This window comes from Pseudophryne corroboree, chromosome 5 (assembly GCF_028390025.1).
Source record: "Pseudophryne corroboree isolate aPseCor3 chromosome 5, aPseCor3.hap2, whole genome shotgun sequence".
In the NCBI taxonomy this organism is placed as follows: domain Eukaryota; kingdom Metazoa; phylum Chordata; class Amphibia; order Anura; family Myobatrachidae; genus Pseudophryne; species Pseudophryne corroboree.
Genome location: NC_086448.1, coordinates 276,429,964 through 276,455,499, shown reverse-complemented (window position 1 = coordinate 276,455,499; position 25,536 = coordinate 276,429,964). Strand labels below are relative to the sequence as shown.

The 25,536-nt window shown below is 43.7% G+C and overlaps 1 protein-coding gene and 1 pseudogene across 1 annotated transcript in view; both read right to left on the bottom strand.

Moving 5' to 3' along the window:
• Positions 1–12,371, bottom strand: part of LOC134929592 (E3 SUMO-protein ligase KIAA1586-like) — a 30,943-nt pseudogene extending 18,572 nt beyond the window's left edge.
• Positions 12,372–12,958: 587 nt separating this feature from the next.
• ATP2C1 (ATPase secretory pathway Ca2+ transporting 1) overlaps positions 12,959–25,536 on the bottom strand; it is a 288,376-nt gene continuing 275,798 nt past the window's right edge. The window contains exons 26-27 of the mRNA XM_063922357.1: positions 23,441–23,582; positions 12,959–15,142 (exon numbers count right to left, since the gene is read on the bottom strand). Coding sequence (XP_063778427.1) covers positions 15,012–15,142; positions 23,441–23,582 — 273 coding nt within the window. The 3' untranslated portion in view covers positions 12,959–15,011. The remainder of the gene's footprint in view (positions 15,143–23,440; positions 23,583–25,536) is intronic.

The window sequence follows — 25,536 nt, the reverse complement described above, 5'->3', positions numbered from 1 at the left end:
AAGTAAAAAAAAAAATTACATAAAGAGATCATACAAACTACACACATATAAGTCGCTATACTTGCAAATACGCGCAGCGAGCACAGCAATATATGGTAACACACGCATTTACACGGACATGCCACAGAGATGGATTCAACACTAATTTCATACAGTACATAATTATAATCATATCAAGCGCCAGACATCATGATGATTTAAAATTATCTAATGAAGTAATGTCATGTATGTGTATTATTTGAACGAAACCAGATAGACCGGTCATGTTTACTATTGAAGCAACCAGATTGATGTGTAGATGCATTTATTGCTTGTTGTGGGACATTGCAGCGGATAATTATGATTACATGTATAAAAGCTAAAATCACTTATTAGAACAATACATAGACCAAACAGGTAGTGGACAGGAAACTCAGGCCAGCCCTTTGGACGTCCCCAAGGCTGAACCTGTTCAGCATATACAAAGAAACTAGTGACTCATCATGAATGAGAGTACCCTCCCCCAAACTAGATAACACATTGCTGATCACACAGGTAGTTCCTGTTTTGGTCTCAGAGTGGCTGTAAGGTCTGAGACGATGATGGACTTGCTGGCAGATCAGTTCCTGTATTTATTTACTGAGAGAGAGAGACATAAGATGCATTGGAGGGAATGGTAATTGTATCGCTGGCTTGTAACTGAAACTGTATGTAATGGCATGTAACTGTATGTAACTTTATGTATTAACTGCTTACTGTGTGAGTTGTAATCATGTAACTATAGGTATACTGTACTTTGTAATATATATTGAATCCATATCCTTTTAATAACAAATATATACATCAATGAGCTTTGGAACTCAGATAATGTGTGGGTGTATTGTTTTCTCTTATGGGATGCAGTGTTTTGCGATGTATAGCGCACATTCATGGGATATGGTAATAAGAGATGCAGGCATTTACAATATATATTAGAGCGGGCATTTTAAATATTTGTGAGAAATCAATTTGGCATTCTTACTGTGTTGCGGAGTCAGGGCCTCTGGCCACGGCTGTGGCGGGGAGGCACTTCTGTGACATCACGCGCAGAGGAGGCTCCAGGGCTCAGAGAGTATGCAGCGCAGGGAGGGCTATGAAAGCCTTCCACTGCGCCGCTTTCATACACATCTATGCCGGTGGCCGCAGCAGCTTTTGTTCCACCTGCACGGCGGCTAGGGAGTGGGGATTGTTGATGTCGGAGGGGGCAGGCGGACTCGCAGCAGGACATAGGATGCTGCAGTAAAAGGATTTTTTTCCCCCTATCTACAAGGCACAGACTTACTGCAGATGCAGTGGCATACCCTCCAACTGTACCTTTTTGGCAGGTACAGTACGTTTTTTTTATGGTCTGTACTGATTTTTGGCTCTCCAAACTTCCAATTAAAGTATATGAAAAGGGGTGTGGCCACACCCCCTTTTCGAATTTGTACCAATTTTTTGTGTAAATTGTTGGAGGGTATGTTGCTGCAGATGCAGTGGGCCTATTTAGGGGTGTGGACCTGGAGCAGCAGCTCCATCAGCCCCATTGTTAATCCTGCTCTGGGAACACACAGCAGCCAAAGGGCAGAGCCTCCCGTTGGATGTAACCTGTATGGGAGGGCGTTTCTCGCCCAATCAGTTGTGGACTGGGTTTGATAGACGTGCTGCTAACCCAATGAGAGCTCCTAGCCATGCCCAGTGTTATCCACACAGTCCCAGATCTGTGCTATTATATAGGAGATATTGTAGTACTTTTGAGTCTTGATGCATTTGAGGGTTAGTTTTAGAAGCATCTACTGTAGGAATAATGCTCTGTTGGAGAGCTGCAGGGGGCAGTGAGGAATGAGCCATGTTGCTGAAGCAGTAAACAGGAACCACAAAGTGCTGCAGCCTGTAGGCAAGTCACTATCCACTTGGTGGTTTAAATAGGGTACTAACAGTACTGACTGGCCCGGCCATGTCAGATGATCCAGAGATACTGACAAGAATTAAGTACCAGTGGGATGACATCGGCAAGATAGCCACACCCAGGAAACAGATGAGGGAGCCTGAACAAGGCACCAGAAACCTCCGTATTCGGTAGGTTAAGGTCTGCTCTATGACAGAGGTATTCCAAATATATAAACACCCCCCACCCCACAATTTATATATAGCAAAGTTGAAAGGAAATGAGCGCAACACTAGTGGGATATGGAATAAGTCAGATATGTACACTCACCTAGGATCTAGTGTGAGTAGGATCCGCACTGTTTGATCTTTCCGTGTCAGGAAACGGGTTCTATTAAAAGGTTGAGCAACCACTGCATAGGTCAGGGGCAGTGAGTAGCAGTGATAGACCGCAGGGCTCCTTTCTTTTCTGGCAGCCTCATGACATCACTGGGACTGCACACCCTAGCTTCTTATAATGGGATGTGCTACCTTGCTGGGACTTAGTACTACAATATAGAAACAAGAACGCAGGTGCACCATACACCATTACATTTCTAACAATCATAATTTCTCTTACGTCCTAGAGGATGCTGGGGTCCATTTTAGTACCATGGCGTATAGACGGTTCCGCAGGAGCCTCTGGCACTTTAAGACTTTTTAACAGTGTGAACTGGCTCCTCCCTCTATGCCCCTCCTCCAGATCTCAGTTATAGAAAATGTGCCCAGGAGACTGGCTGCACATCAGTGAAGCTCTACTGAGTTTTGCTGAAAAAGACTGTTAGGTTTGTTATTTTACAGGGAAGCTGCTGGCAACAGCTTCCCTGCTTCGTGGGACTTAGGGGGGGAAAGTAGGAACCAACTTCTCCATTAGTTCAATGGCTCTGCTTCCACTGACAGGACACCATTAGCTCCTGAAGGGTACTGAACACAGCCCATGCCTGGCTGGCTGCTGCTCACTCCCACAGCACTGCCGCCACCCCCTAACAGAGTCAGAAGGCTGGTGAGTATTTACCGGAGACCTGCAGAGAGGGGTTTTCCGGTCATCATGGCGGCATAAAGGTACCAGCGCAGCACGGGACGCTGCTCACAAACATGGGGGGGATGTGGTTAAATCCTTACTCTCACTGGCACTAAAGTACACACATGGGAGCCGCTGATGTACATACCCCTGGCAGTATAAATATTGTATTTGCTGAGACTGAACCGCGCCATTACGGGGGGCGGGGTGTCTCCTCAGACTTGTTAGTTACACTCAATTGGTGGCATTTTCTCCTCACAGAGACGCCGGAGTGCTGATCCTGAACGCCGCTTCTCCTCACATCGCTGATACAAGTACCAGGGTGTTATAGAGGGAGGGGAGCACATAATGTATTGAGGTCTGCGGACTTCATATTGGATAAAAGCGCTGTGTTGTATATATGTATATATCTTTAGTGCAATACATTATAGGGCGCGTGGTGTGGTGTGGACTGGCAATTCCCTCTGACAGACATTAGGTTAGAGCTGTCCCCAATAGCTCCTCTGTGTGTGAGTAGTGTGACTGTACACGCGTGTACCATGTCTAGAGAAAGTTCTTCCCCAGAGGAACCCATTTTGGAGGCACAAGAGTGTTCTGAACCTGTGTGGGTGAGAAAGTTGCAGAATAATATGTCTAAAAACAACAAAGTATTGGAGACAGTCTGTGGAGGATGCAGTGTTTGCGGATTCCTCCACTTCATACACTCGGGACCCCCTCCAGTTCCCAGAAAAGGTCTCTGGCCCAAATTATGCAAAGGGACACTGACACAGATTCCGACTCTGAGGTCTACACTGGGGATTTGAGAGGGGTAGACTCCAAACTCGCTAAGAGCATTTCATGTATGATAGTCGCTATAAAAGAGGTGTTAGAGTTTACTGACACAACACCTGCACCTGAGGAAAAAGATTATTTTAAATTAAATAAAAAAACAGGTGGTGACTTTTCCTCCGTCTAAGGACTTAAATGCATTCTTTGAGGAATCCTGGACTAACCCGGAAAAGAAGTTTGCTATTCCTAGAAGGTTGTGGGTAGCATACCCTTTCCCTGAAGAGGATAGACGTAAGTGGGAGTCATCCCCAGTGGTAGACACCTCTGTCTCTAGGCTATCGAAGAAAATCATATTGCCTGCCCCAGGGTCAGCTTCCTTAAAAGAACCTGCTGACTGCAAGCTCGAGACGACTTTAAAGTCTAATATATATATATATATATATATATAATCTCTACGAGTACATTACTCAGGCCCACAATTGCTTCTGCGTGGGTAGGTAATTCTAGGTCATATCAGAGATTCTGCAGGTTACTTAGTTGAGGCTATGAAGGACGTTGGCTTACTGGGCTCAAGGGCCTCTGCTATGGCGATTTCAGCCCGCAGGGCACTATGGATCCGCCAATGGAATGCGGACGCTGAATCCAAAAGAAATAACTACTACATCTGGCAAGTCAGCATTTCTGCCGTCGGCAGCTGCACCGGCTAAAAAAGTATATCATTGTCATAATATGCAGTCCTTTCGGCCAAACAAGTACAAAAAGGCTAAGAGTACCCCTTTTTTTCACAGGAAAAGGGAGAGGAAGAGGTAGAAAACCTACAACACCATCAGGCTCCCAGGAGCAGAAGTCAGCATCTACTTCTGCAGAAGCCACTACATGATGCTGGGGCTCCTCTTTGGGAGTGCGATCGGGTGGGGGCACGTCTATTATTTTTCAGCCAGGTCTGGGTTCGCTCAGATCTGGATCCTTGGATATTACAGATAGTATCCCAAGGTTATAGGTTGGAATTTCAAGACCTTCCCCCATGCCGATTTTTCAAATCAGCCTTACCAGTTTCTGTTCAGGACAGCGCAAATGTCCTGAACGCAATACACAAATTATGTCAAGACAAAGTAATTTCCTTGGTTCCTGCCAAACAGAGGAACCAAGGCTTTTATTCAAGCCTGTTTGTGGTGCCGAAGCCAAATGGCTCGGTCAGACCAATTTTAAACCTAAAATCTCTGAATATTTATTTGAAAAGGTTTAAATTCAAGATGGAGTCCCTGAGAGCGGTGATCTCCATCTTGGAAGAAAAGGAATTTCTGGTGTCAGTGGGCATCAAGGAGGCTTACTTGCATGTTCCCATTTACCCGCCACATCAAGCATACCTGAGGTTTGCGGTTCAGGATTGCCACTACCAATTCCAAACATTACCATTCGGGCTCTCCACGGCTCCAAGAATATTCACCAAGTTGATGGCGGAGATGTTGGTTCTCCTTCGCAAATAAGGGGTCAACATAATTCCATACTTGGACGTTCTCCTCATAAAAGCGAGATCCAGGGACAAGCAACTTTAGAACATAGCATTATCCCTGACGGTACTTCAACAACACGGTTGGATCATCAACTTTCCAAAATCTCAGTTGGAACAGACGTTGAGATTATAATTTTTGCGAATGATACTGGACACCGAGGTACAGAGAGTATTTCTACTGGTGGAAAAGGCTCAGGAGATCCAGAGCATGGTCAAACAAATTTTGAGACCACGAAGAGTATCAGTTCATCAGTGCATTCGCCTGCTGGGGAAAATGGTAGCAGCTTACGAGGCGCTACAATATGGCCGTTTCCATGCCAGGGTCTTCCAGTGGGACCTACTAGACAAGTGGTCAGGGTCGCATCTCCACATGCATCAAAGGATAATCTGGTCAGCGAAAGACAAAATTTCATTCCTATGTTGGCTACAAATTTCTCACCTCCTGGAGGGACGCAGGTTCGGGATTCAGACCTGGATCCTGGTGACCATGGATAAAAGTCTCCGAGGATGGGGAGCAGTCACGCAAGGCGAAAGCTTCCAAGGAAGATATTCAAGTCAAGAAACTCTCCTTCACATAAACATTCTGTGATTGAGAGCTGTGTACAACAGTCTTCATCAAGCAGCACACCTTCTTCAAGGTCGTCCCATACAGATCCAGTCAGACAATGTGACGGCAGAAGCTTACATAAACCATCAAGGCGGAACAAAAACCAATGCGGCAATGGCAGAGGTGACAAAGATATTCCTCTGGGCAGAAAGGCATGCAAAAGCTCTGTCGGCAATTTTCATTCCAGGAGTGGACAACTGGGAAGTAGACTTCCTCAGCAGATATGATCTCCATCCAAGAGAATGGGGCCTCCACCTAGAGGTCTTTGCGGAGGTGGCAAGTCGTTGGGGAGTGGATATGATGGCATCACGCCTCAACAAGAAGCTTCAGAAATATTGTTCCAGGTCGAGAGACCCACAAGCAATAGCGGTAGATGCACTGGTGACCCAGTGGGTGTTTCAGTTGGTGTATCTATTCCTTCCACTTCTTCCAAAAGTTCTCAAGATCATCAGAAGAACAGGAGTTTGAGCAATCCTCATTGCTCCAGACTGGCCAAGGAGGACTTGGTATCCAGATCTTCAAGAGTTATTACTGGAAGATAGTCAGCCTCTTCCTCTTCGCAAGGACCTGCTGCAGCAGGGGCCGTTAGTTTATCAGGACTTACCACAGCTGCGTTTGATGGCATGGCTGTTGAGCGCCAGATCCTAGCCCGTAAGGGTATTCCCAGGAAAGGGGTAATATCCAAATATTACCATCAGATTTGGAGAAAATATGTATCAGTGTAAATCCAAGAATTCTCCTGCGGTGGAGTTTCAATTAGGACGTCTTCTATTTCTACAGGCAGCTGTGGATGCTGGATTGAGATTAGGGTCTATCAAGGTCCTTGTCCGTTTTCTTTCAGAAACAGCTGGCTTCCCTTCCTGAGGTCGACGTTCGTGAAGGGGGTTCTGCGCATCCAACCTCCCTTTGTGCCTCCTGCGTCACCATGGGATCTGAATGTGCTACAGTTCCTTAAATCGGACTGGTTTGAGCCTCTACATGAGGTGGAGTTGAAGTTTCTCACTTGGAAAGTGGTCATGTTGTTGGCCTTGGCTTCAGGCAGGCGTGTGTCTGAGTTAGGGGCTCTGTCTCACATAGGTCCTTATTTGATATTTCATGAAGATAGGGATGAACTGAGAACATGTCAGCACTTTCTTCCGAAGGTTGTGTCTTCTTTTCCTATCAACCAACCAGTGGTTTCTGATACCTCAGCCGTCTCAAAATCCTTGGATGTCGTCAGAGCGTTGAGGATTTGTTGCAAGAATGGCTAGGATAAGGAAAACAGAATCTTTGTTTGTCTTCTATGACCCCAACAAGATTGGGGGTCCTGCCTCTAAGCAGACTATTGCGCACTGGATCAGGGGTACCATTCAGCACGCTCATTCCACGGCAGCATTGCCGTTACCGACTTCGGTAAAAGCCCACTCTACTAGGAAGGTGGGTTCATCCTGGGCGGCTGCCCGGGGTGTCTCGGCATTACAAATCTGCCGAGCTGCTACTTGGTCAGGGGCAAACACGTTTGCTAAATTCTACAAGTTTCATACCTTGGCTGCTGACGACCTTAAGTTTGGTCAGTCAGTTCTGCAGGAACAGTAGCACTTTACTGGGAGCTTTGGTACATCCCCATGGTACTAAAATGGACCCCAGCATCCTCTAGGACGTAAGAGAAAAAAGGATTTTAATTATCTGCCGGTAAATCCTTTTCTCGTAGTCCGTAGAGGATGCTGGGCGCCCGCCCAGTGCTCCGTTTTTCCTGCAGTTTTACATTTTATCTTTTTACCCAAGTTCTCATGTGTGAAGATGTTTTACAGCGGTTGTTGTTATGTTAGGCATGCACGTTAGCATGGGTTATGTTAATGGCCATGTTTGGCGGCATGTTTTGTTGTATGGTGTGAATCTCACCACTAGTTTAATATGAATTCTTCTCTCAAAGATGTCAGTCTCCTCGGGCTCAGTTCCTATACTGAGGTCTGGAGGAGGGGCATAGAGGGAGGAACCAGTTCACACTGTTAAAAAGTCTTAAAGTGCCAGAGGCTCCTGCGGAACCATCTATACGCCATGGTACTAAAATGGACCCCAGCACCTCTACGGACTACGAGAAAAGGATTTACCGGCAGGTATTTAAAATCCTATTATCCAAGGTTCTTGGCATATATTGGCCAATGTATGAGCCTGCCCACTTACTTCACTGTGACCTCGTTATACAGGTCCCTAACATTATAGGGGTTCGCCTCTGTGGTGCAGAGCATCCCCAAACCACCCCAGGGCATCACACGGATAAGGGATAGAAGTGAGAAGTCAGTGTTAGGCAAGTGAAAGAGGCTGCCGAGTGTTAGAAGGACAGCAGTAATGTGTCAGGACATTAGGACGTGAGGTTAGCTGATCAGTGTTACAAGTGTAAAAGATTTGTGAAAAATACTACATAAATAAAAACAAACAGCATGGTGTACTGCAGGTGTTAAAAATAAATGTAAGGTGGTGATGCCCCAAAGTGGCCCAGTCAGAGCAATCCAAGGAGCCCCACACCCCAGAGGCGAACCCCTATGTTAGGAACTTGTCCAACGTGGTCACCGTGAAGTAGGTGGACAGGTTCATATACTGGTCAATATATGCCAAGAACCTTGGATATTATGGTTGTTATAATTTTAATGGTGTTTGGTGCACCTGCACTCTTGTTCCTTGGAATCCCATTTTTTGGGAATTCTATTTTTTTTTTTTTGGGTGTAGCCTAAGCCTCTTCCATGATTTCCGTTAGCTGGTCTGACCCTGGAAACTCAGTCTTAACTGTTTTGGGACGTTTAAATACAGGCGCCTTGGTTTTTAACACAGGCTCTGCTGAATCCTCTAAGGCAGGCATGTCCAAACTGCGGCCCTTCAGCTGTTGTGAAACTACATATCCCAGCATGCCCTGACACAGTTTTGCTGTCAGAGAATGCTTAAGCTGTGTCAGGGCATGCTGGGATGTGTAGTTTCTCAACAGCTGGAGGGCCGCAGTTTGGACATGCCTGCTCTAAGGATAGAATGGCCTTCATAGCTCTAATTAATTCAGCTATATCCACTGGGCTGAGACCTTCTTCCTCCTCTTCATATGCCGAAGTAGAGTCAATTGAATTTTTATCTTCCGATGAATCATCTTCTATAGCCTGTGAAGGTTTACTTACCATCGGTTTATCAGCTTGTTTCATGAGAAGCTGTTGGGGGAAATTATATGATATAATGATATACCGTAGGTAGGGAGCTGCATGTATGGGTTAATAGTGTACCCCGTTCCTGGTAAAGAAGCTGTAGGAATTACCTGTTGAGCTATACTGGACAAGGTCTGTATAAACGGGTGTGGTTCATCAAATCGACAGTATCTAGGTCGACAGTCACTAGGTCGACATGGATGGAAGGTCGACAGGGTTTCTAGGTCAACATGTGCTAGGTCGACAGGTCTAAAGGTCGACATGAGGATTTTTTTTTTGGTGTCGTTTTCTTCGTAGAGTGACCGGGATCCCAAATTAGTGCACCGCTTCGCTCGCCATGCTTCGGGCATGGTGCCTTCGCTCTGCTACCGCTTCGCTTGGCACAGATTACCGTTCCAATCGTAGTCCACGTGGATCGTTAAGTATGAAAAAATTCAAAAAAAAGAAAAAAAATGTGAAAAACTCATGTCGACCTTTAGACCAGTCGATCTAGCACATGTCGACCTAGAAACCCTGTCGACATTCCATCCATGTCGACCTAGTGACTGTCGACCTAAACATTGTCGACCTAGATACTGTCGATCTTCAGACCGGATCCCGTATAAACATAGCTCAAGGTGGATCCATCTGTACCTGACGTTGTACAGGGATCTGCCTTGTATTTTGCTGAAAAGCAAAACAATTTGCACATAAACCATCCTGGACCAGATCCTGAGAGGATAATACAGTTTTGCAAGGCAAACATGATATCAGTGTTGGTGTTACTGTAAGTGTACCTTCGTCACTTCTGCCGCTCTTAGACATGATAAATAATCAGCACTTTCACAGTGTACTACACAAATTGTGACTAATAACTTGAACCTTCTAAAGCAGAGCTGGCCAAACCAGTCCTCAAGATCTACCAACAGTTCACATTTTCCAGAACACCTAGCTGGTGCTCAGGTGTAGCCATTACTAATTAAGATGTGCTGCATTCATTCCTGACAATTCTACAGATCTCCAGGAGGACTGGAAAACATGAACTGTTGGTAGATCTCGAGGACCGGTTTGGCCAGCCCTGTTCTAAAGTGATATCAATCTGACCCTACCCATGCACCAGCACAACTGACAAACATATTAAAGTCAGCAATCACACTAGCAGTCAGTCACATGTTATATATTAGTCATATGAGCACATAATCAACTACAAACATTTAACATTTTAAAGTATGTAGGAGTACATATTACTGAATCCTGTTTCACACAGATTTAACGTATGCAGACGCAATGCGAAGAAAACCACAGTAAATGTACACAGACTCATATGCAATAGGCACTTAACTATTCATACTGAACAAAGTAGATAGAAATTTAGTGCTGTATAGCCCGTACTCAGAGTGGGATACAGGGAGAGACACCTCGTTTCCAGGATCGATCAATACATTAGCGAATGCCGAGTGGATCCAGACGCTACTAGTGTACACTGTCGCTCCGGGAACCTATAGTGAACACAGACACACCGGTCACACAGCCCACTGCTGCGACGGGTCTCCTCGCGGTAGCTCTTAGTGAACACAGACGCAGCGGCCTATGCTGCGATCGAGTCCCCTCGTGGTAGCACCTGGGACGGAAGCGAGGAAATAGTTCATGGCGGGAGACTCGGCGGAAACTGATTATGAACCGGGGAGGAGGGGCGACCAAGAGAGCGTCTAACTCCTCCTGCTGACATCAACTCTAGGGATCGCAGCCTCATACTATTCCTGGTGCCTAAGATCCCTAAGGCCTAGTGCTGGTGCACCCGTGGTGGCAGCCGCGTCAGCTACTGTTTGGTAGTCTCCTCCCAATACAGTGTTTCTCAAACTTGGTCCTTAGAACCTCACACAGTTCACATTTGGCAGGCCACCTAGCAGGAACACAGGACTATTGACTATTCACAGACAATTTTAAACATCTACAGGTGGAGCTAATTATTTCACTTGTGATGCTGGGAGAACTGGAAAACATGAAGTGTTTGGAGTTCTGAGTACCGAGTTTGAGAACCTGTGATCTAAGAGAATATGATATACATGGCTGCCATCAAGGGGTGACCATCAGGACGTGTCCCAGGCCTAGACAGACAGGGGTACAGTGGTGTACATGGTGCTGCCATTTAGATGGTTGGCAACCATGGAGACAAACACCACCGGTGACATTTCAAATGTGGCGCAGACCGCCAGCCAACTAGCTCTGCTCCCTATGCCCATCCTTCTTCTACCATGACTCATGCCCACCAAATACAGTAGTTTGCCAAAATTAACAGCTTAATGTGCAGTATAAATCCCACACACACAAAATACAGCCTCAAGCCAAACTTATTTTTTACCCAATTCCCCACTTTCATTGTGAATTTTTTACCCAATTCCCCACTTTCCTGTGATGTATGCCGGCCGTGGTGACTGGAATTCTTTAGCATGGATGAGAACGCCTTGTTTAAAGCACAGCACCAATGTAGATTAACCACTGAGTTTTCCATCCAGGGAAATCACAGGTGATGTCAGACAATATAACCACTATGATTTCATAGTCATATTCAGTGTTTGAATCATGTTGGATAAGTGTAAAAATCTATGCTCTACGCCACAGGTTCTCAAACTCAGTCCTCAGTACCCCAAACAGTTCACGTTTTCCAGTTATCCTCAAAGAATCACAAGTGAAATAATCAGCTCTACCTGTGGTTCTTTTAAAATGTATCAATGTCTAGACTAGGTAATCTGGAAAACATGAGATGTGTAGGATCCAGAGGACAGAGTTTGAGAACCAATGCTCTACACACCACCCTCCCTACCTGCGCTCTGCATGGACTGTCCCTCACTGTTCCCTGCACCCTTCCTCACTGCTCCCTACACCCACTCTCCGTGCCCCCAACACAGATCCATACTGCTCCCTAAACCCATATTCTATGCTCCCCACACCCACTGGTACTGCTTAACACACTCACCATGCTTGGTACACCAATAATGACAGGTCTCCATGCCAGGGCGACTCAGCCAGAGCAGACAGGGACCTCTCCCCAGTGAGAGAGGTTGCAGTTTGCCAGAGGGGCTTCGCCTCACGCAGCCAGCACTGCCAAGTCACCACCTTATATATAAAGCAAGAAAACAGGTGGCACTCAGAGACTCTGTAAATGTGGATGATCAAAATGGGGTTCTTTATTTGTGATCTACATTTCGTGGATGACCAATAAAGCACCCTGTTGGGATCATTTATGTTTACAGAGTCTCCAAGTGCCACCTGTTTGGGGTGCACACCCTCTAGGATGGCACTGGAGCGAGTTACCCTATAAGAGTCCTGGAGTGCTGGGGAGACGTGTGGAGGATATATATCTATCAGGTCATAGACATTTCGGTCAAGGTCCATGTTGGGACCGAAGTGTCGATAAGACCTGATATACCCTTACCTAATTAAACCTGGTAAGTACACCCTCCAATAGTTTGTGTGTTTTGGCGCCTAATAGATCCTACTGTATATGGGTAGCTACCCCAGTAAGTTTCTTTGTATGGCGTGAGTGTGGACCATATAGGAGTTTGTGGTTTTTTTTTTTTTTTACAATAACACCCACCCCAACAGCTCAAACACCAAGTGATGCCTCACCCACAATAGCCACAGCTCCACCCAGGGAAAGCCCTGCCTATTTTGTCAGTCCCGAAACCCACAATTTCTGAAAGGCACGTACAAACCAATACTTATATTGTTTTAATCTTCGGTGTTCAATACAGGCCTTTATATAACCTAGACATTCTTTAATATTAACCTGGACTACCAATGATTACTAAATCTGTATTCAAGTTAATAACAGTGCCGAGTTATTTTTCTGGCCAACGCTAGAATGTCTGTGAACCATAGAATGAAGCCAGAAACAATGCACTTAAAATTGGAAGCCCTGGACAAAATAGGGCTATTCTAGATAAACAGGTTAAGCTAATAAACAAGGGGAATACAGCACGTTATATTGCATTGTAGTATGCGTTTAATTTCAATAAAAGTTTGAATAATTAAACAGGGCAAAGTCAAGGAACATAAAAAAAGGGATACAAATTATGCTGCAGAAAACCAGTGCATTTCTACGTTCTAGAGGTGAAACGTTGAAATTATTTGGTAATGCATCCTAGGGATATTCAATCAATATACAGTATACCACTACATAGTATTTGTAAACTACAGTATAAAGAATGTTTAATTTGACATCAGCTGAACAAGATAAAAAAAAAAAAAGTATATACAAAAATGCAGAGAAGTTATATTTACAGAATAACTTACAATATTTTACTGCACATTTATACAGTGAGAAAATAAACCCTATTAGTAGATTTGTTGGCTAATAAAAGAAATATATATTTGTAATCTGCATACACACAATCTCAAAATGGCGGCATGATTTAAGGATACACACATAATTGAGGGTAGGTGATCTGCATAAAGAAAAATGCAGCAAAAGAACATTCTAGATTTACGGACAGTAGCAAATAAAAGTAAAGAAAGATTACACCATTTCATATTTCCAGTATGGTAACAAATGTATGGTACAGTTAGCTGTGCAAACACTGGAAAATAAAAGAATGACAAAATAATGCAATCAATATTGTTTTGACACAATAATGCAGTACATCAATAAAACATCTATTTAAAATAATGATTGCTGAAGTAGCTCTTACCTGGGTGTGGATTATTAGATCGACACTAAAAAGGTCTACAGTCAATAGGCCTGCCACTAATAGCAGGTCAACGGGCAAAGGTCAACGGGCAAAAGGTCGACATAGAATAGGTAGACAGTAGAAAAGGTCGACATGGGCAAAAGGTTGACATGGAAATGGTGTACACAAAAAAAGTAGACAATTTTTTTTATATTTTTTGGGGGATGTTTTTGTCACTTTTCTGCCCCATGCATGCCCCATTAGTGTACAGCTTCCCGGCTTCACTCACCATGCTTCAGGCAAGGTTGCTATTCCCAATCGTAGTCCACGTGGATAGGCACCCCTAGGCCAAAAATGTCTTATTGAGAAATTTAGAAAGAAATATTACATTAAGTAGATCGCGTTTATATGTCATCCTTAGGGTCAGTTGTGTGGTGAGGGACAAGATTTGCTTCTGTTTGGCCACATATTTTATGACTGGCAGCCACCAGCATTGGTTTTGCCTATTATATTGACCATGAATAATTTGAATTGGTCCTGGACCACCAACCCAGGGCACCCCTACAAGTGTCCCGAGGCACCCCAGGGAGCCACGGCACACAGTTTTGGAACCCCTGTAGTAAAGTATGGCCCTGTTGACCTAATGTATGTCTACCATTAGTGGCAGATCTATTGACTGTAGACCTTTTTAGTGTAGATCTATAGTTCGGATACCCTCTTGTCCATTGCCTCTGTTTTGACACCCACCATGTGCATGCAGCAATAGGCGTCATTGGATCTATCTACTGACTGATGACACGGTGGCTGCAGACATTTAATAAGACAAAGTTTAAGAGCACAATCTGTATCTACAGTGGTTCCCTCCTTTGCAATGTAAATATATATTTAATTAGCAGATCATGTGCAGTAACAGAAAATAAATATGATCAGGGGAAACTTGGCAAATACTGTGCATTTCACTTACACTGCGTTCTAGACATTAGAAAACTTTATTTTAATAAAAACCCACCAAGAAGCAGAATTATATACATATAAAAAATTATTTGACGACATAAGGATGTTGCCTGTACAAAAACAACCCTTAAACCAAAGTTTTGGTGTAGAGAAAAGGCAGAAACCAACACAGGAAAAGTTTTTCTTTTAAGTCAGTTCTGCATAACATCAGGAGTCTGAATACTTGAATGGTTCCAAAACATTAATTTTCTCTTGTATTGTGCAATACGCTCTTCAGAAGCACACCGTTTTCCAAATATATCCATCATGGTTTGTCATTCCTGAGTAGTTCACTCTGTCCCGCAGTCTTCATAGTACCTGGAAATGTAAGCACTACCTCCCAATATATAGTTTACAAACAATGCAATATGCATCATACATCAAGGAACAAGGCGGACAGAGATCCTTTGCGCTTCTGAAGGCCCTCTTGACTGCGTTCTACTTTTTTTATGATTTCTGACACAATACATACAGAAGATGTAAGTCCTATTAAGAACAGGATATCTAAAACAAAAACAAAAAAACATTGGTAAAATCAAACATTTTTTTATGATGATTAATGGACATTTTTACAGCTTCTAGTTCATCACAACCTACGATCATTAATATTAACATTTTCCCTCATAAATTCACCTTAAACTTCTTTACCTGCATTGCTAAATAGCGTTCTAGATAAATGAGTATCAGAAGAGACAGGTTCAGCAAACATTGCAAATGGCTCAAAGACTACCACCTATCCCTCCTAATGGGAAATTATCAAAAGTCCCTCAGGACTGATGGTTTCTCGTAGGACTACAATGATGGTGCTTTCAGAGTGGGCTGTTTTTGTTCTAATCCAGTCACCAAGTGTGACTGATCTGGCATTCAATCCAATTAGATGCAAGTTGGTTTAGACATTCGCACGAATGTATTTTTCAATACAAATAAAAATGCCTATTCACAGCACATGCAGGGGGGGTTGTTGCACACTGTCAGCCATATGCGCTGTGAGAGAAGTGCATGAAAATGTGGAATGACCTTCCTAGTCCAAAAAAAAAAAAAAAAAAAGATTTTGCAGAATGTCCCAACATTTTAACCCTAAATTAAGGTTTTCCACCACCATCACTCATACTCAGTAAGGTGCAAATGGAAAAAATTGAGTTTATGGATCAATAAGAGTTTCCAATTGGATTGCAAAATGCAAATTTGCAGATAAAACAACAACTCACAACTAATAGGATTAACCCCTAAATGGCTGGATTGGCCAGTGTATGACCAGCCCAGGAATCCACTAAATGTAGCCTGCAGGTTTTTTTTTTTTTTTTTTAAATGACCACCTCCCATACTTTAGCACTTTTCTAATGGTAGAATTTAAAATGGGCGTGAGACAAAACTGCATAGCTAAGACAAAATATCTACAGGAGGCAATACTGAAAAGGTAGTGACTTCCAAAATAGTGTTATCACCCCACAGAGTCTTATAGTGGGCTAGAAAGCAGTTATTTTACAGTGATTTTAGAGTACACTGAACAGGGATCAGTAGTAGTCTAAATAAAGGAGATTCATAATGCCACTTGTTTAAGCCATTTTTCCACTTGGCAAAATGTGACAATTCCTTTACAAAAAGCAGGAAGTGATTTCTTGCACTATGGAATCAAGATGAATATATTTGGATTTTCCTTTAATTTCACATAAGCAAAAATGAGAGACAACTGAACACAAGTATTCACACCTTAAACAAAGGTGGACCTAAATAAGCACTGGTGCAATCGTGTCTCCAAAGGTCATAATGAAGAAATAGTGCACAAGTGGACTTCAGTTTGTTTTTAACTGTTCTCAAAATGAAAATCCCTGTCTGCGCGGTCCCACAGGTGGTTATATGTAGCATTCCCTAACTGTTCTATCATGACTATTTAATCTAGAGATGAGCGGGTTCGGTTCCTCGGAATCCGAACCCGCCCGAACTTCAGCTTTTTTTTTTACACGGATCCGAGCGACTCGGATCTTCCCGCCTTGCTCGGTTAACCCGAGCGCGCCCGAACGTCATCATGACGCTGTCGGATTCTCGCGAGGCTCGGATTCTATATAAGGAGCCGCGCGTCGCCGCCATTTTCACACGTGCATTGAGATTGATAGGGAGAGGACGTGGCTGGCGTCCTCTCCATTTAGATTAGAAGAGAGAGAGTGAGCTTGAGACAGACACTTGATTTACTGGAGCTTAGGAGTACTAGAGAGTGCAGAGTTTACTAGTGACTGACCAGTGACCACCAGTGCAGTTTTATTTAATATAATCCGTTCTCTGCCTGAAAAAAACGATACACAGTGACTCAGTCACATACCATATCTGTGCTCAGCCCAGTGTGCTGCATCATCTATGTATAATATCTGACTGTGCTCACACAGCTTAATTGTGGGGGAGACTGGGGAGCAGTTATAGGTTATAGCAGGAGCCAGGAGTACATATTATTAAAATTAAACAGTGCACACTTTTGCTGCAGGAGTGCCACTGCCAGTGTGACTGACCAGTGACCTGACCACACTGACCACCAGTATAGTATACTATATTGTGATTGCCTGAAAAAGTTAAACACTCGTCGTGTGACTTGTGTGGTGTTTTTTATTCTATAAAAAACTCATTCTGCTGACAGACAGTGTCCAGCAGGTCCGTCATTATATAATATATACCTGTCCGGCTGCAGTAGTGATATATATATATTTTTTATATCATTATTTATCATCCAGTCGCAGCAGACACAGTACGGTAGTCCACGGCTGTAGCTACCTCTGTGTCGGCACTCGGCAGTCCGTCCATAATTGTATACCACCTACCCGTGGTTTTTTTTTCTTTCTTCTTTATACATACTACATCTCATTATCATCCAGTCTATATTAGCAGCAGACACAGTACAGTACGGTAGTCCACGGCTGTAGCTACCTCTGTGTCGGCACTCGGCAGTCCGTCCATAATTGTATACCACCTACCCGTGGTTTTTTTTTCTTTCTTCTTTATACATACTACAACTCATTATCATCCAGTCTATATTAGCAGCAGACACAGTACAGTACGGTAGTCCACGGCTGTAGCTACCTCTGTGTCGGCACTCGGCAGTCCATCCATAATTGTATACCACCTACCCGTGGTTTTTTTTTTCTTCTTTATACATACTACATCTCATTATCATCCAGTCTATATTAGCAGCAGACACAGTACAGTACGGTAGTCCACTGCTGTAGCTACCTCTGTGTCGGCACTCGGCAGTCCATCCATAATTGTATACCACCTACCCGTGGTTTTTTTTTCTTTCTTCTTTATACATACTACATCTCATTATCATCCAGTCTATATTAGCAGCAGACACAGTACAGTACGGTAGTCCACGGCTGTAGCTACCTCTGTGTCGGCACTCGGCAGTCCATCCATAATTGTATACTAGTATCCATCCATCTCCATTGTTTACCTGAGGTGCCTTTTAGTTGTGCCTATTAAAATATGGAGAACAAAAATGTTGAGGTTCCAAAATTAGGGAAAGATCAAGATCCACTTCCACCTCGTGCTGAAGCTGCTGCCACTAGTCATGGCCGAGACGATGAAATGCCAGCAACGTCGTCTGCCAAGGCCGATGCCCAATGTCATAGTACAGAGCATGTCAAATCCAAAACACCAAATATCAGTAAAAAAAGGACTCCAAAACCTAAAATAAAATTGTCGTCGGAGAAGCGTAAACTTGCCAATATGCCATTTACCACACGGAGTGGCAAGGAACGGCTGAGGCCCTGGCCTATGTTCATGACTAGTGGTTCAGCTTCACATGAGGATGGAAGCACTCAGCCTCTCGCTAGAAAAATGAAAAGACTCAAGCTGGAAAAAGCACAGCAAAGAACTGTGCATTCTTCGAAATCCCAAATCCACAAGGAGAGTCCAATTGTGTCGGTTGCGATGCCTGACCTTCCCAACACTGGACGTGAAGAGCATGCGCCTTCCACCATTTGCACGCCCCCTGCAAGTGCTGGAAGGAGCACCCGCAGTCCAGTTCCTGATAGTCAGATTGAAGATGTCAGTGTTGAAGTACACCAGGATGAGGAGGATATGGGTGTTGCTGGCGCTGGGGAGGAAATTGACCAGGAGGATTCTGATGGTGAGGTGGTTTGTTTAAGTCAGGCACCCAGGGAGACACCTGTTGTCCGTGGGAGGAATATGGCCGTTGACATGCCTGGTGAAAATACCAAAAAAATCAGCTCTTCAGTGTGGAGGTATTTCAACAGAAATGCGGACAACATTTGTCAAGCCGTGTGTTCCCTTTGTCAAGCTGTAATAAGTAGGGGTAAGGACGTTAACCACCTCGGAACATCCTCCCTTATACGTCACCTGCAGCGCATTCATAATAAGTCAGTGACAAGTTCAAAAACTTTGGCCGACAGCGGAAGCAGTCCACTGACCAGTAAATCCCTTCCTCTTGTAACCAAGCTCACGCAAACCACCCCACCAACTCCCTCAGTGTCAATTTGCTCCTTCCCCAGGAATGCCAATAGTCCTGCAGGCCATGTCACTGGCAATTCTGATGATTCCTCTCCTGCCTGGGATTCCTCCGATGCATCCTTGCGTGTAACGCCTACTGCTGCTGGCGCTGCTGTTGTTGCTGCTGGGAGTCGATGGTCATCCCAGAGGGGAAGTCGTAAGACCACTTTTACTACTTCCACCAAGCAATTGACTGTCCAACAGTCCTTTGCGAGGAAGATGAAATATCACAGCAGTCATCCTACTGCAAAGCGGATAACTGAGGCCTTGGCATCCTGGGTGGTGAGAAACGTGGTTCCGGTATCCATCATTACTGCAGAGCCAACTAGAGACTTGTTGGAGGTACTGTGTCCCCGGTACCAAATACCATCTAGGTTCCATTTCTCTAGGCAGGCGATACCGAAAATGTACACAGACCTCAGAAAGAGAGTCACCAGTGTCCTAAAAAATGCAGCTGTACCCAATGTCCACTTAACCACGGACATGTGGACAAGTGGAGCAGGGCAGGGTCAGGACTATATGACTGTGACAGCCCACTGGGTAGATGTATGGACTCCCGCCGCAAGAACAGCAGCGGCGGCACCAGTAGCAGCATCTCGCAAACGCCAACTCTTTCCTAGGCAGGCTACGCTTTGTATCACCGGTTTCCAGAATACGCACACAGCTGAAAACCTCTTACGGCAACTGAGGAAGATCATCGCGGAATGGCTTACCCCAATTGGACTCTCCTGTGGATTTGTGGCATCGGACAACGCCAGCAATATTGTGTGTGCATTAAATATGGGCAAATTCCAGCACGTCCCATGTTTTGCACATACCTTGAATTTGGTGGTGCAGAATTTTTTAAAAAACGACAGGGGCGTGCAAGAGATGCTGTCGGTGGCCAGAAGAATTGCGGGACACTTTCGGCGTACAGGCACCACGTACAGAAGACTGGAGCACCACCAAAAACTACTGAACCTGCCCTGCCATCATCTGAAGCAAGAAGTGGTAACGAGGTGGAATTCAACCCTCTATATGCTTCAGAGGTTGGAGGAGCAGCAAAAGGCCATTCAAGCCTATACAATTGAGCACGATATAGGAGGTGGAATGCACCTGTCTCAAGCGCAGTGGAGAATGATTTCAACGTTGTGCAAGGTTCTGATGCCCTTTGAACTTGCCACACGTGAAGTCAGTTCAGACACTGCCAGCCTGAGTCAGGTCATTCCCCTCATCAGGCTTTTGCAGAAGAAGCTGGAGACATTGAAGGAGGAGCTAACACGGAGCGATTCCGCTAGGCATGTGGGACTTGTGGATGGAGCCCTTAATTCACTTAACAAGGATTCACGGGTGGTCAATCTGTTGAAATCAGAGCACTACATTTTGGCCACCATGCTCGATCCTAGATTTAAAGCCTACCTTGGATCTCTCTTTCCGGCAGACACAAGTCTGCTGGGGTTGAAAGACCTGCTGGTGACAAAATTGTCAAGTCAAGCGGAACGCGACCTGTCAACATCTCCTCCTTCACATTCTCCCGCAACTGGGGGTGCGAGGAAAAGGCTCAGAATTCCGAGCCCACCCGCTGGCGGTGATGCAGGGCAGTCTAGAGCGACTGCTGATGCTGACATCTGGTCCGGACTGAAGGACCCGACAACGATTACGGACATGTCGTCTACTGTCACTGCATATGATTCTCTCAACATTGAAAGAATGGTGGAGGATTATATGAGTGACCGCATCCAAGTAGGCACGTCACACAGTCCGTACTTATACTGGCAGGAAAAAGAGGCAATTTGGAGGCCCTTGCACAAACTGGCTTTATTCTACCTAAGTTGCCCTCCCACAAGTGTGTACTCCGAAAGAGTGTTTAGTGCCGCCGCTCACCTTGTCAGCAATCGGCGTACGAGGTTACATCCAGAAAATGTGGAGAAGATGATGTTCATTAAAATTAATTATAATCAATTCCTCCATGGAGACATTCACCAGCAGCAATTGCCTCCACAAAGTACACAGGGAGCTGTGATGGTGGATTCCAGTGGGGACGAATTGATAATCTGTGAGGAGGGGGATGTACACGGTGATATATCGGAGGATGATGATGAGGTGGACATCTTGCCTCTGTAGAGCCAGTTTGTGCAAGGAGAGATTAATTGCTTCTTTTTTGGGGGGGGTCCAAACCAACCCGTCATATCAGTCACAGTCGTGTGGCAGACCCTGTCACTGAAATGATGGGTTGGTTAAAGTGTGCATGTCCTGTTTTGTTTATACAACATAAGGGTGGGTGGGAGGGCCCAAGGACAATTCCATCTTGCACCTCTTTTTTCTTTTATTTTTCTTTGCGTCATGTGCTGTTTGGGGAGGGTTTTTTGGAAGGGCCATCCTGCGTGACACTGCAGTGCCACTCCTAGATGGGCCCGGTGTTTGTGTCGGCCACTTGGGTCGCTTATCTTACTCACACAGTCAGCTACCTCATTGCGCCTCTTTTTTTCTTTGCGTCATGTGCTGTTTGGGGAGGGTTTTTTGGAAGGGACATCCTGCGTGACACTGCAGTGCCACTCCTAGATGGGCCCGGTGTTTGTGTCGGCCACTAGGGTCGCTTATCTTACTCACACAGCGACCTCGGTGCAAATTTTAGGACTAAAAATAATATTGTGAGGTATTCAGAATAGACTGAAAATGAGTGGAAATTATGGTTTTTGAGGTTAATAATACTTTGGGATCAAAATGACCCCCAAATTCTATGATTTAAGCTGTTTTTTAGGGTTTTTTGAAAAAAACACCCGAATCCAAAACACACCCGAATCCGACAAAAAAAATTCGGTGAGGTTTTGCCAAAACGCGGTCGAACCCAAAACACGGCCGCGGAACCGAACCCAAAACCAAAACACAAAACCCGAAAAATTTCCGGCGCTCATCTCTAATTTAATCATAGTCTTTCATGACTATGGAGAAATACAATAGTCAACAGGTTCTCAAACTCAGTCCTCAGGACCCCAAACAGTTCACGTTTTCCAGGTCTTTCCACAGAACTGCAAGTGAAATAATTAGCTCCACCTGTGGACCTTTTTAAATGTAGCAGTGAGTAATGAATACACCTGTGCACCTGCTAGGTTGTTCGGAAAATGTGAACAGCGTGGGGTCTTGAGGACCGAGTTTGAGAACCACTGCAGTAGTGAAAGGGGACAGCAGTCACTCAGGCACGTAACAAATATGTTTTTCATGGGATGATTATACAGAAAACATTTTTCCTTGTGTTTGACAAACACTACGTGGAAGACCAAGAGGTGGTCTCATGAGACAAAAAAAATAAAAATTTTGGCCTCAAGAGTACAGTAGCTGCTATGGTTAGTGCAAGCCTAACACGGTGCTTCATCCCAAGACTACCAATCCCCTACTATAATGCTTTGTGGGATTGGGAAAACATTTTTAAATGGATGGAGTAATACTGACAAACCTTTTAAAAGTCCTGGACAGTAAAGCTTGTTACACACTATTCGATTTTTTAGTCATCCCAAGAATCGGGGTGATTTTTTGGCAAGTGGAAGGTACAGATTTTCTTCCACTCCATACTGAATTAGCATACGGTCGCCCACAAGAAGGATGAGGTAATCAGGATAAAGGAGGAAAAATGGGCAGATCACACACTGCATGATATACAAAGACTAACGCCGTGATTTTCTGTCTTGGCCGACCGATCCAATACTCAAAGGGTCATGTTTGTGTCCATGGTTTCTCAGTTTTATCGTCAAGATGTTCACACTATACAATAAAACAAGTTGTTCACTTGATTATTGGGAAACTGGTACAATAATTGTACAGTGCAAATCTAGCATAAAAGACCAGACCTCATTCCCAATGAAGAAATCTGATTAATAATTTGAACATGGTTGGTCAATAGTGTGAAGAATAATGGCCAATACTTGCAATTTCCAGATTATTAAACCACAGGGGGCAATTACTTATATAAGTAGTGGTAACAACCATTTTAATTCCATGATGTACTTCAAAATAAAGTCTGTATCCCTCTACTGCCCTGTCTTGCTTTACTGGTCAGTGCTTGGGCTCTGTCCACTGATGGGGGAACCAAGAGAAATAGATCTGCAGAATTCACAAGCAACCTACAGCTCATACATCAACTGGCAGCTACCCGCAACTTGCTTGGTGAGATCAGGACAATAGAATGTTTCACAATAGCAAAAAAACAAAACTACCATTTAAAAACAAGACAACCATCATGAAATTGAAAAATGTATAAGGCTGAAAACTTAATAAAAACATTTTGATAATATACTGAAAATTCCTGTACAGCTCCGCCTTCTTTTCACATACCTTGAATGCTGAGACTTTCAGTCTGAAAAACTTTTTGTAGAGGCGGGAAATAAATGACGAGTAACTGACCCATGATAGAACCAAGAACTGCATAACAGAACATTTTGTTACTGCACAAGCCAATCTCAAACACAGATTTGGTCTGTGAAAAAAGCAAACAAAAAAACACATTAATATTCAAATTGGAGATTAAAATGCAATCTAGCTTTTTGGAAATCTAAAGCATAATAGTAATAAATTCAAAATGATTAAGAAAAAGAAAACCAAAATAAACCACATCCTTGGGTGCAGAGATGAGAGCAGAGTACAAGAGGCAGCTGCTCTGAAGTTTTAATATTTTTTCAAAGTTAAATATAAACTTTGTTCATTATCATAAAGAATATAGGAAAGTATGGCAGGGATTCACAGTATATACAATTGAGAACATAAAGTAAAGCAAGTATCCCACAGTTGTACTGTACTTCATAATTCATGTCTGATGATAAACTGTGTTGGTGTGAGCTATATAGCCAAAACATGATGTGTGGCGAGTTTGTGGCAGCTGGAGCAAACGTCATTACTATCCCGCTGCAGCGGACAGATGAACGTCATATTTTCCCCACCTGCCCACCACCATTCCTTGTCAGGTTAATGACAGCCAGGTGACTGAGGCTTCCTCTTGTGTGTACAGTGTTGCTCCTAGTCTGCTGTGTATCTCCCTCCCAGCACCCATTCTCCAGGTTGCTCCGAGCGCACATTCTCTCTGTAATTAAACACTTCGCTTTTTCAAATGTGACAAAAATGGTCCAGGGACAGGTTAGGTTTGGGTGGGCTTAACTTTGGAACCAATGGGTTTTTCTTCACTATTTAAAGCCGCCCAAACTTACCCTGTTCCACTTGTAGTGGTCCAGGAAAATGTAAAAGGCAGGCCCATTCAACACAATTGAAGTATCTTTTCACTTAAGTTTGTGCGCCTGCACAGAAGTGGGAGCAGGCACTGTCTGTAGATCTCATCCCCAAACACACCTGAAGAGGAACGTGCATTACTCTAATGTAGTGAACTGAAAAAAAATATTATTTGTTGATTTTTAAATAAAATTTTCATGAATCACTAAAAAATGAAAGCTCTTATAGCATGTGATCTCATAATAAAATGAGCAATTTTTTATATTTTCTAAAAACATTTAAATATTGGCTTTGTGAAAATCGAAATTTTGTTTTTGAAAAGTTTACAATTTTGAATTTTTATGGAAAGATACTTGTGTTATAGATATAAAAGCCCATAAAAAGAGGTTTAAAATGAGACCTTGTCCAACTATATAGCTCAATTAGGTGAGCTGCGAGTGCAATTTAAAAACACGTTAATAGCACATTTTTTGGAGAAAAAATAGCAGCTTTAAAAGTCATATAACTTCAAAACCGTTGAACATATCAGCCTAAAATTTTGGGGTTTTCTTTCCACCCATGTCAGCATTTATTATACCATATTTCATCACAATCTGCAATGGTCAGTCTGAAAATGGTGTTGAGTTGGTGTGGAATGACCCTCAACTTAAATGGTGCATGCCTACATCAGAAAAAAAACAAACCAACAACTTACCACTATAGACTAAAAGATTTTAACATGTATAGTTTGGAGCAGAGAAGGGAAAGGGGGACATGATAGAAACTTTCAAATATACCAAGGGTTTTAACAAGGTACAGGAGGGAGACATTCTTCAAAGGAGGAGAAGTATTGGAACAAGAGGACATGCACTGAGACTGGTGTCGGTAGGGAAAATTTGAGGAAAAAGGACTTCACAGAAAGGGTAGTGGATAAGTGGAATTGCCTCCTGTCAGAGGACACTACGGGAGAGTTGGCAAGTATGAATGAAGTGCTACTATAACTATACAACCTCCTAATCAGTTTCTATGGCTTTCAATTAAATGCTTTTAAAAAAGGTTCAACTTAAATATTTAGTAGTTAGAATAACCGTTTTGGTAAAACTCAGCAATAAAGTAAAAACGGAGACGTAATTTAGGTTACTTAACAAGTCTACTGTAGTGAGCATGTGAAGGAGAGGGATTGCAGAAGCCTAAATACTATAGCTTCTAATTAAGAGAGAACCAGATTGGCT